The sequence below is a fragment of the Acinonyx jubatus genome, chromosome D2 (genome assembly GCF_027475565.1).
Source record: "Acinonyx jubatus isolate Ajub_Pintada_27869175 chromosome D2, VMU_Ajub_asm_v1.0, whole genome shotgun sequence".
NCBI lineage: Eukaryota > Metazoa > Chordata > Mammalia > Carnivora > Felidae > Acinonyx > Acinonyx jubatus.
The window spans coordinates 70,284,142-70,296,667 of NC_069393.1; the positions used below are offsets into that span (position 1 = coordinate 70,284,142).

General features: G+C 36.2%; 1 protein-coding gene across 2 annotated transcripts in view; it reads left to right on the forward strand.

The window, feature by feature from the left end:
* ATRNL1 (attractin like 1) overlaps positions 1–12,526 on the forward strand; it is a 754,994-nt gene that overhangs the window by 63,857 nt on the left and 678,611 nt on the right. For both annotated transcript variants that reach the window (XM_027063193.2, XM_053207126.1), the window contains exon 8: positions 3,315–3,570. In XM_027063193.2, the coding sequence (XP_026918994.2) occupies positions 3,315–3,570 (256 nt within the window). The remainder of the gene's footprint in view (positions 1–3,314; positions 3,571–12,526) is intronic.

The window sequence follows — 12,526 nt, forward strand, 5'->3', positions numbered from 1 at the left end:
TTGTATACTATATGGTTTATGACAAGCATGTTGTAGCACATATCCATATTTCATTTTTATGGCTAAATAATATTCTGTTTTATGAATATACTACATTTGGGTTTTTCATTTATCAATTGATGGGCATTTGGGTTGTTTTCACCTTTTGTGGCTGTTATGATAATGCTGCTGTGAATAGTCATGGATAAGTTTTTGTGTGGACATATGCTTGTATTTCTCTTGGGTATATACATAGGCTTGGGAGTTGCTGGGCCAAATAATAACTCTCTATTTAATTTTTTGAGGAATGCCAAACTGTTTTCCAACGTGGCTGTATCATTTTACGTTTCTACTAGCCATATATAAAGGTTCCAGTTATTCTACATCCGTGCTATAACACTGGTGATTTGATACCATTTTGATCATGGCCATCCTCGTCATTGTGAAGTGGTGTCTCGTTTTGTTTTGATTTCTGTTTCTCTGTTGACTAATGATGTGGGTCATCTTTTCGTGTGCTTATTGCCTATTTGTGTGGTCTGTGGAGAAATGTATATTCAGGTCCTTTGCCCATTTTTAATTGGGTTATTTGTCTTTTTATTATTGAGAAGTGAGAGTTATTTATATATTCTAGGTACAAGTTCCTTATCAGATACATCATTTGCAGATATTTTTCCTTTGTGAGCAGTGTCTTTTGAAACCTAAAAGTTTTTTAATTTCAATGAAATCCAATTTATTATTGTTTTTCTTTGGTTGCTTGTGTTTTGTTGTTATATTTAAGAATCCATTTACCAAATCCAAGGTTATGAAGATTTACCTCATGTTTCTTTCAAGAGTTTTATGGTTTGGCGCTTACATTTATGTCTTTTTTTTTTTTTTTTGATCCATTTTGAGTTAGGTTTTGTACATGGTATGCAGTAAGGGTTCAAGTTTGCTTTTTTTCATGTTGACTATTTCTCTTTATACCATTTGTTGAAAAGGCTATTCTTTCTCCCTGAATGGTATTGGCCCTCTTGCCAAGCATCACTTGACTTTAGATGTATGGATTTATTTCTGGACTCTCATTTCTATTGACTTATATGCCTGACTTTATGCCTGTAGCATACTGTCTTGATTACTTTTCCTTCATAGTAAGTTTTGAAATCAAAAAGTGTGAGTCCTCCAATTATATTCTTTAAAAAAGTTTTTTTTAACGTTTATTCATTTTTTGGGAGAGAGTGCAAGTAGGGGAGGAGTAGAGAGAGAGAGGGAGAGACAGGATCAGAGAGAGAGGGAGATGCTGACAGCTCAGAGCCTGGTGCGGGGCTTGAACCCACTAGCTGTGAGATCATGACCTGAGCTGAAGTCAGACGCTTAACCGAGGCACCCCTTTTTTTTTTTAAGATTGTTTGGATATTTTGGGTTCTTTGCAATTGCATGTGACTTTTGGAATCAACTTGTCAGTTTCTACAAAGAAGCCCTCCAGGATTTCGGTAAAGATTGCACTGAATGTGTAGATTGCCATCTTAACAACATTAAGTTTTTAATCTATGAACATGAGATATCTTTCCATTCATTTAGATCTTTAAAGATTATTTTCAACAATGCTTTGTAGCTTTCAGAGTTTAAATTTGTTTTTTTTTTTCTTTAAAAAAAATTTTTTTTTAATGTTTATTTTCTGAGACAGAGAGAGACAGAGCATGCGTTGGGTAGGGACAGAGAGAGAGGGAGACACAGAATCAGAAGCAGGCTCCAGGCTCCGAGCTGGCAGCACAGAGCCCGACACGGGGCTCAAACTCACGGACCGTGAGATTATGACCTGAGCCGAAGTCGGTCACTCAACCAACTGAGCTACCCAGGCGCCCCTCAGAGTTTAAATTTGTAATTTCTTTTAAGGTGCCTGCCTGGCTCAGTCAGTGGAGTGTGTGACTCTTGATCTTCGGGTTGTGAGTTCGAGCCCCACACTGGGTATAGAGATTACTTCAAGATAAAATCTGTAAAAATAAGTTTGTAATTTCTTTTGTTAAATTTATTTCTAAGTATTTTCTTTTTGATGCTTTTGTAAATGGAATTGTTTACATAGTTTCGGTTCTGGATTGTTCATTTTTTAAAAATGTTTATGATTTATTTACTAAGACAAATTTTTATCAATCACAATTTTTAAAAAAATATTTTTAATGTTTTTTTATTTTTTTTTTATATTTTATTTTTGAGAGAGAGACAGAACATGAGTGGGGGGAGGGGGAACACAGAGAGAGGGAGGCACAGAAACTGAAGCAGGCTCCAGGCTCTGAGCTGTCAGCACAGAGCCCAACCAGGGCTTGAACTTGTAAACCGTGACATAATGACCTGAGCTGAAGTTGGTTGCTTAACCGACCGAGCCACCCAGGCGCCCCTAGATTGTTCATTTAAAGTGTATATAAATATAATAGATTTTTTTGTACGTTGATTTTGTATTCTGCAGTGTTACTGAATTCATTTATTAGCTCTAATATTTTTTCTAATTATTATTTTTTATTTCTTAGGATTGTCTGTATACAAGTTCATATAATGTATGAACAGAAATATTTTACTTCTTTTCCAATGTGGATGCCTGTGTTCATTTTTTTTGTTTCTTTGCTTTGGCTAAAACCTCCACTGCAGTGGTGAATATAAGTGGCAAATTGGGCATCTTTGCCTTGTTCCTGACCTTAGTGGGAAAGCATCAGTCTTTCACCATTAAGTATTAATATTAGCTGTGTGTTTTTCTTAGATGCTCTTTATTAGGTTGATGAAATTCCTTTATGTTCCTAGGTTATGGAAATAGTAATGTTGTATATCATTTGTGTATCACTCATTTCAATCATAGGTGGTTGAATTTATTTGTGTAATTTATAAGTGCTATAAAGTATCTGTCCATAGCCATGAGAAGTAACAATAATGGGCTCCACATAGTGGACCTACCAGATCATAGTGTGATCTTCCTTTTTGGGCAGTACTTGATGAAAACAGTGAATGACAATAGCACAAAGCAATACACATAGATGGTAACATTTGAAGAACTAGGGACTCAACAACTAAGATAATTATACATGGTTAATTTAACTATATAATATAGCTGTTTTAAATAAAGTATCTTAAGGTAACTTTTTGAAAACATGGGTTTTTTTCCCCCTTCTTCTTGTAAGTAAAAGCATTGTCCCTTCTTCTTGTAAATAAAAACATTGATTCTCATTTGACTTTTTATAAGTAAGAACTGTACTTTATACGTGTTGTGAGTTAGGATTACTAAAGTTTAAGTTGAGCCTTTATTTTTAATTAATACATATTGCTGAGGTATGACTATTTTGTTTATTAATACATGTTTTTTTAATTTACAGGAAAACATCTTTATGTATGGAGGCAGAATTGAAACAAATGATGGCAATGTCACAGATGAATTATGGGTTTTTAACATACATAGTCAGTCATGGAGTACAAAAACCCCTACTGTTCTTGGACATGGTCAGCAGTACGCTGTGGAGGGACATTCAGCTCACATTATGGAGCTGGATAGTAGAGATGTTGTCATGATCGTAATATTTGGATATTCTGCAATATATGGTTATACAAGCAGCATACAGGAATACCATATCTGTGAGTTACTTTGAAAATGCAACTATATACTTTTCTTTATTAGTTGGCAATATTTCTATCTTTAATAAAATCTTCATATGAATTTAGCCAAATAGTGAGTTATTTGAAATCAGAATTATTAGCTAAGATTGAAAACTTTTTAATATAAACCTTTTCATTTTGTGTTATCTTTGGTTTTTTAATATTTATCTTCTTAGCCGAAAGTGGAGAAATGTTACATACCAGTCACACATTTTTCGAGAATTGAGAATATTTATAAATATGAGAAGTTCCAACAGATGGTGCTATTTCTTTGGATTTTACTTATGAGTAAGAACTAAAACTAACCTAGTCTCTTTACTATTCAGTCCATGATTTCAGGATTTTTATTTTTCAGAGTTCTGTTTCTAATCTTACTGCAATATCTCTATCTGTGTATTATTCTTTTAAAGTAAGCTTCCCGAGGATAATCTGTTGGCTTTTATAAGAGATCATTATCTGGTAGGTGAAGGTGACTGAAGTGATCTACATATGACTTTTTGTACTCTCCTTTGTTTTTCTGGTACTTTGTTATTTTTTTGAATTCTCTATGACATTTTCAAACACTTACAAGATTAAAAAAATTGCCTACAAATACTTTTTGATCCCTGTTTGAAGAACATATTCCATTTCTAGCTCTGGTCAGTATTATGAACTCAAGTTTTTGGCTCTTTTGTCTGTAGACAACTATATCCAACTATTTAGTGTCCTTGTGTAATGTTAATGAGAAATCTCACTTGCAGATCAACAAGAGAGCCCTTAATGTGCTCAGAAGAAGCCTCCCTTTGCAAATACTCTTGTCTCTCCCCTGCAGTCCTTTCTCAGGTGATCTGTTTATATGTCCCCCACTGCAGTTGGGTGGAGAATGATTATGTATCCTTCTTACTCCTTGGTGCCATTTTACTCTCTTTAAACTCCTCCTCTTCTAAACCACTCAGCTTCGCATCAGACTGTGCCACCTGTTACTTCTTCTTCACTCTCTGTTCACTCCTCAGATCAGTGTGTTGTATTCCTCAAAAAATACAGCTTGTGGCTCATTATCATTATGTCGTGCATACATTAGCCAAATACTTTTCTTTTTATTTAAAAATTTTTTAATGTTTTTATTTATTTTTGAGAGGAGAGAGAGAGAGAGCGCGCGGGAGAGGGGCAGAGGGGAGACACAGAATCTGAAGCAGGCTCCAATGCAGGGCTCGAACTAATGAACTGTGAGATCATGACCTGAGCCGAAGTGGAATGCTTAACTGACTGAGCCACTCAGGCGCCCCAGCCAAATATTTTTCTGATTTCAGTATCCACTTACATACTTCTAATACTTAGACTCTCAGTTTTAAAAATAATTTTTTAATTAATTAATTAAAAAAATTTTTTTTAGTTTATTTATTTATTTTGAGAGAGAGAGACAGAGCACACAAGTAGGGGAGGGGCAGAAAGAGATGGAGAGAGACAGAGAATTCCTAGCAGGTTCCACACTGTCAGCTCAGAGCCCGATGCGGGGCTCGAACTGATGAACTGTGAGATCATGACCTGAGCCAAAGTCAAGAGCCGGATGCTTATTGAGCCAAATGAGCCTCCTAGGTGCCCCTGTCAACTTTTTTTTTTTTTTTAAATCTGTCTTTCAGAAATCTTGTTTTCCATCCTGGTTGAGTTGCACTCTCCTTTGTACTCTTGACCTATACCTCAGTGAATCCCATAATTTCCATTTTAGATATCTTACTCTAAAATGCCACTGGTCTTTCCAGCTTACTCCTTCTAGTACCCAAAGTCTGACAATTCTCCAGCCTTAATAGAGCCTTTAGTCCATCAAACCTATCAGATTTTCACTATCACCCTCTTACCTGTACTTCTAACCTTCCCCAGCTTTAAGTTCATAATCACCAGTCTCTCCTCTAACTCTCCAAGTTGACTATGTCATGCATTTTCCTCTCTTCAAACTTCCAGCCACTCCCTTCTCCATGATTAGCCTCAGCTGATGACTTTACTTCTTATTTTACTGTGAAAATAGAAATCTAAAGAGAATGTCTGCTGATGGGAACATTTTGGAGTGTAATGGTTAATAAGCAATGCTGCATTGAATAAACTGCTGTGTAACACATTATTGCCATAACAGCTCATGGTGGCATTGAAACGGATGTGCTATCATTGCATTTTTTAGAGGAGCCTAAGAGTTGTTTAAGCAAGAGTTACAAATTTTCTATGTAGAAAGCTTGTTTTTGTTTTTGATTTTGTTATTAACTTTTGGTTTCATTATGGTATTCAGGGAATGTTGTTAAGTATTGTTTCTACTTTTTGTAATTTATTGAGATTTTTTTTTTTTGTGGGCTAGTTTTCAAATTTTATAGGCACTTGAAAAGGAGGTAAATCTTATAATATTAAGGTATGGCATTTGATATATCTATATCTGTATCTAATCTGTATCATTTATATGTTTGGAACTTAGATTCCTTCCTTCCTTTTTTTTTGTACTTTATCTGTCATGCTCTGAAAATTGAATTAAAGTCTAAAAATGTTAGTTTATTTTTGCCTATTTCTCCTTGTATGTTCTGGAATTTATGCTTTATGAAAGTTGCAAGTTGTATCTTGTAATATTATAAATCGCTTGTTTACTGTTTTTGACTTGGTTTCTACCTTGTGTGATATTAATTTCATGGCTCTTGTTTTTTGCGGGAAGGGCTTTAGCCTTTTCCTGGTAAACTTTTGCCCTCCCTTTCATTCTTGTTAACCTTTCAGAACCACTTTGTTTTAAATGTATCTCTTGTGTACGAGAAAAAGTTGGATTTTGCTTTGTGATTCCATCTGGTTTTTGTACATTTTGTGTCACTCTGTTGTCTTCTTGTTTTTAGTTATGGCCCTTTTTATGTTTAGGAAGAGTCAAGGCAATTTTTGGTGGGAAGGAGCGCGGTAATTTTTGAGGTCTGCCACCAGTAGGCTTCGTCCACACCCTGTGTTTCTCTTCTGCATGCGTGTGACCTCTTCTGTGTGACTCTCTTGGTTTCACTTGCTGTTTGCATATTCACACCTGATTTGTAGTTTTCTTTCTTTCATTCATAGTTTCTCTGGATTTTTAATTTTCTTTTTCTTTCACTTTCATGTTTTCCTTATTTTTTTATACGCCTTCTCTGAGGATAATGGGAAGTTTCAGAATTAAACTATCACTGTACTTCTACTTGATCCAGAGGTTTTGCTTTTTAAAGTTTTAAAAAATGAGTCTGAAGTTAACCAGTACTTTTACCCTTTGATCAACCTCCAGTTTACAGGCTACTGTTTTCCACTGTTTTAATTCATCTTGTTTTGTTTTAAATACATTTGACCTTATTATCGGTATTTTATACTAGGGTCTTAGTCTTTTCTGTAAAGGGCCAGATAGTAAATATTTTAGGCTTGTGGGCCATATGGTCTTTATCACAACTAGGCAATTCTGTTAAAGCATGAAAGCAGCCACAGACAATACATACACAAAGGAGCACGGCTTTGTTCCAGATTGGGCTCCCTTGGGTCTTAGATTGCCCACCCCTGCTCTAGAGAGAATGTGTGCTTCTGGGGACCTATTGACCTTGGTCCAAATTAAATTAAAATTTTGGCATGCATTTTTTTGGGGACCTTATGTGTAGGGTGAATTCATGCCCAGAGTGACACGATGTCTAGTTTTGGACCAAAAGTGTCCAAGGGAAGCTGTTTTTATTTTTCACATAGAATCAAGGCTGAAATAGACATTTTCTGGCTGCCTCTGCAGAGCAGATTAAAAAAAAAAACACTTTCTTGGGGCGCCTGGGTGGCTCAGTCAAGTTAAGTGTCCGACTTCGGCTCAAGTCATGATCTCATGGTTTGCGGGTTTGAGCCCTGTGTTGGGCTCTGTGCTGACAGCTCAGAGCCTGGACCTTGCTTTGGATTCTATGTCTCCCTCTCTCTCCTCCTCCCCCACTCACACTCTGCCTCTCTATCTCAAAAATAAATAAGAACATTTAAAAAAATCCCACTTTTTTAAATTAATTTTTTTAATTAAAAACTTTTTTTTTTAGTTTATTTATTTTGAGAGAGATAGAGACAGAGCACACAAGTAGGGGAGGGACAGAAAGAGAGAGAGAATTCCTACAGGTTCTGCACCGTCAGCTCAGAGCCCGATGCGGGGCTCGAACTCATGAACTGTGAGATCATGACCTGAGCCAAAGTCAAGAGCTGGATGCTTAATGAGCCAAATGAGCCTCCTGGGTGCCCCTGCCAACTTTTTTTTAAATCTCTCTTTCAGAGATCTGAAAGATCTCTTTTCATTGAGGATATAACCCTGATTTTATGTAGAAGCTCTGATTCGGTAATTACCTGGGCTTACCTTTAGTATCAGCCATTAAAACCAAATTTCTTGATTACCCAGTTGGTACATGTCTTCTGTACTCTGCCTTCCTACTGAGTATACTTTGCAGTTCATAGAAGACATTATTTTTTTCATACTTCCCTTTATTTAACGATAAATTCATTCAGCTATGAGACATAGTGGTGATTATACTTTCCAGGGAGATAAGTAAGAAGGCACGTCAGATTTATTCTAATCTTCTGTGTGTGGTAAATGTTGATGTAGGTTGTTAATGGATAAATTCATTGGCTGGTAGGTTTTTGTTTTCATTTGGAAGAGTTTGATAAAAAATGTCACTTGTAGTTTTGGTAAAATTTTAACTATTAGGGTTCTTTTGGCTTAGTCTATAACAAAAATACTATTTATAAGTAAATTTTTCCACAGGGTACTTTTGGTTTGATTTTTGTTTTATTAATTGCATTACCTGTCAGGCACACTTATAAATATAGTATAAGATGGATATGGGAGGAATACATGATTTATGAGTATTATAAGAATAATAGATGAATTATGAGCAGTTCTGTGAATTAAGTACAAAGTAAAACTCATCAACTTTTCTGTAAAAATAATAACAATAAAATTAATGTATTACTTTACCCTATGCATTTTGAATTCATTGCTTATTGAAAGTATGTGGCACCAAAAAATAATCTAAGTACTTTCACTTTGAAAAGTACTTACAAATAAATGAATATAAAAACAATGGGTAAATTTAGTTTAAAGATGTTAGAATAATTGTTCTATATATCATAGAAAAGTGCTACTTTAGGGAGTGATACTGTATTAAAGTATGGCTGCTTTGAACATAAGTAATGGGATAATTCATCATCTTAGTTACAAGTGAATACTTATTTCCACAGAGAGAATTTTTATTTTTAGTTTTGCTTTTTTCAGATCTTAGTGGGAATTACTACTACTGTGTTGTCAGTTTAGGCTCTGTTTTCCCGACTGATTTTAATGGCATCAGGTACCCAAATGTAGGTTGGATTTTCTCTGACTCTCCTTACAAATTTAAAGCTTCTAGAAAACCAAGGAAAAAAAATATTTTTGTGTTAAAGATGGGACTATCTCTTTAACCAGCATTGTGGTGAGGGTAACTGAAAACAAAGCTGACATTAAGCAGAGTAATTACCAAAAAGAGGGTATTTTGCTAGGAAAAAATTTGCTCAGAAATATACTGTCTTTAAATTAAAAAAATTTTTAATGTTTATTTTTGAGAGAGAGAGAGAGAGACAGAGACAGAGACAGAATGTGAGTGGGGGAGGGGCAGAGAGCGAGGGAGACACAGAATCCGAAGCAGGCTTCAGGCTCCGAGCTGTCAGCACAGAGCCCGATGTGGGGCTTAAACTCACGAACCACGACATCATGGCCTGAGCTGAAGTTGGACGCTTAACTGACTGAGCCACCTAGGTGCCCCTAAATTTTTTTTTAATTTATTTATTTTTGAGAGGGGCAGAGAGAGAGAGAAAGACACAGAATCTGAAGGAGGCTCCAGGCTCTGAGCTGTCAGCACAGAACCTGATGCAGGGCTCAAACCTACGAACTGTGAGATCATGATCTGAGATGAAGTTGGATGCTTAACTGACCGAGTTATCCAGGTGCCCCTGAAATATACTTTTAAGCATTTTAATCTCATCTTTATGTAGAAATTTTAAAAACAGAAAAAACTCCCAGTTAACATACTTCAGAATGACCCTTATTCAACTTTTAATAATATTGCAAATGATTGCAACATATTTCTGGTTTTGTGCTTAGTACTGTGACTCTTCTTTGAGAGTTTTGTAATATAATTTAGAACAAAGAGACCATTTACTTAATTTATCTTTAATTATCTGAATTGGATCGTTCTAGATTAGCATTAAAAAATCTAAGATACTAGAGAATATTTTTAAACTGCTGAGACTGTAGGTATTATCACTGCTGTTTTAAGACTTTTTTAGAGTTTTGAGCTAAGGAACACCTCTAGACATTGGGTTGATGTTGTAGTTTATAGGAGCAGATTTTGTTTCTACTTGGTTTCAGACATATGCAATAATGCATATCAACAAGTGATGAATCAGGTATTTTCCCTTACCTCTGCTTGAACTTATTTCGAGCAGGATGATGCAGACAATAAAAAGTAAATACTACAGGCATGGATGCTTATGATGTGTTTGAAGATAGTAAGTTTTATAAAAATAGAGCAGGATCAGGGGATTGAGGATACTGAGGGTGGGAGGTGGTTACAAAATAGGAAGGCCAGGGTAGATCTCACTGAAAACATGAGTTTTAAGCAAAGAATTGAAGGAAGTGAAGGATTTTGCTATGTGGATATCTGAGGGAAGAGTGTTCTCTGGAAGCAGGAGCCGCTAGTGTAAAGGCAAGAACATGCAGAGCATGTCTAAGGGACAGTAAAGAGACTGGAGAAGAGAGTATAGAAAGTGAAAATGAACAGAGGAGGTTAGAGAAGTAATTAGGAAGCAAGATCTTTGGGTTTTTGCCTTGCCTTTGTTTTTTTCTTGAGTTAAATGGAGAGACATTGCAAGATTTTGAGCAGAGCAATGACATATTTTTACATGCATCATTTTGTCTTGCATCATTTTGTCTGTGTTGGAAATAAACTCTAGGGAGGAAAGACAGAAGCAAGGAGGCCAGTGAGGGAGTTGTTACAGTAATGTGAGCAGTGAGGTGGCTTAGATCAGGGTGGTAGTATTGGAGATGATGAGAATTAGTCAATTTGATCTATATGTTTTAAAAGTAGAAATAATAGTATTTGCTGAGGGTTTGGATGTAAAGTCTGAGATCAAAGAGAGGAAAGAGACAAGGATGATTCCAATGTTTTTGGTCTGAGCAGCTGGAAGGATGAATGCCATAATGAATGTAGAAGATGGTGAAGCAGGTTTGAGGTGAAGGTGGTTTGAAGGTCAGGAGTTTAGTTTGGATATGTTATATATAAGTGAGATATCCATTAGACATTAAAGTAGACTACAGAGAGATCTGGGCTGGAGATGTGAAGTTGGGAACTCGTAGAATGTAGATGGTATTTAAAGGCACGAGACTGGATCACATCACTAAGGAAATGGATATAGATAGAAAGAAGAAAAGGATTGGGCCCTACGGTGTTCCATAAGAAGGAGAAGAAAATGAGCAAGGAAAAATGGTGTTGTGAACTAGAAGCCAAAAAGATTATTAAAGAAAAGTAATCAACCTTGCCAAATGTTACTCTGCTGATGGCTCAAGGAAAATGATTTCTAAGGATTGGCCATTAACTTTAGTACTGTGCAGGTGATAGGTGATTTTGCCAAGAACACTTTTTATGCAGTGAGGGGAGGGTAGTAAAAGCCTGACTGGATTGGATTTAGGAGGGAGGGAGAGTGGAACTGGAAACAATAGGCGAAGTCAACTCTTTCAAGGAAATTTACTTGTAAAGGGGAGCAAAGAAGTTAGCAGGAAGGCAGGAAATACAGGATCTTTTTAAACTTGGGTTTTCCCAGAAGCAGACTGTTAAACAAGGATTCAGGTGAAAGAGTTTTATTTGGGAAAACGCAAGTAACACTGTTTGAGGAGTTGAGAAGTAATGCCAGCATGAGAAGGTGTCCATGAAAGTGTCCACTGATAAAGCCAAAAACCACAGGAGTGATGGAGTTTTCAAATTAACACTTTATCTTTGAAATTTCCTTCTTTAACTTTTAAACTTCTTGTTAGTTGATGAGTCCTGTGGTTTGTGTCTCCAAAAACAATCCACCCTTTAGCTGAAGATACGTTTCACTCAGGGTGGTGTCTTTTATATGAAAATTGTGCATAGATGTATAACAACAGAATACTTGAGAAAATAGCTTATGTGGGCCACACACAAATAGATCTGGCAGAAAATTTTCCATGAGGACGCCCTGGAGCACAGCTTCTAAAAGTGATGTTGAGCTGTCAGGAGTGACAGTGACAGTAACCAACAAGCTTTATGCACAGAATTATTGGAAAAGTCAGGAAAATGCGTAATGAAGAGATTGGCTTGCAGTAAATGCTCCCTAGACTTTTAAGTAACAATGTGAAGGTGGCCTTTATATATGTATAATGGTGAAAAGACTCTTATTCCACAGCTATATTCACTGCATTTTTCATTTTTTGGAAGTGGTTTAATTTTTCTCTAAATTCCTCTCTTTGTTTATAAATGAATGTGACATATATACTGCTTTATATTTGTACTTACATGCTTCTGAGAAGTTAATTTTAGAGCAGGAATCCTGCCGTACGCCTCTCTTTATGTGTCCTTTCCAGTACAGTGCCAGGTATTAAGTGCTTGGTAAGTATTTGGATGAATGAATAGGGTTTTGAACACATATTCTTTAAAAGTTGTATCTATGTATTTCCTTACTGTTATTTAAAGTCTATTAGCCAAGTTTAAGAAAATTTTTTTTAATGTTTTTATTTATTTTTGAGACAGAGACAGAGCATGAGCAGGGGAGGGGCAGAGAGAGAGGGCGACACAGAATCCGAAGGAGGCTCCAGGGTTTCAGGTGGCAGCACAGAGCCCAACATGGGGCTCGAACTCATGAACTGTGAGATCGTGACCTGAGCTGAAGTCGGACGCTTAGCCAACCAAGCCACCCAGGT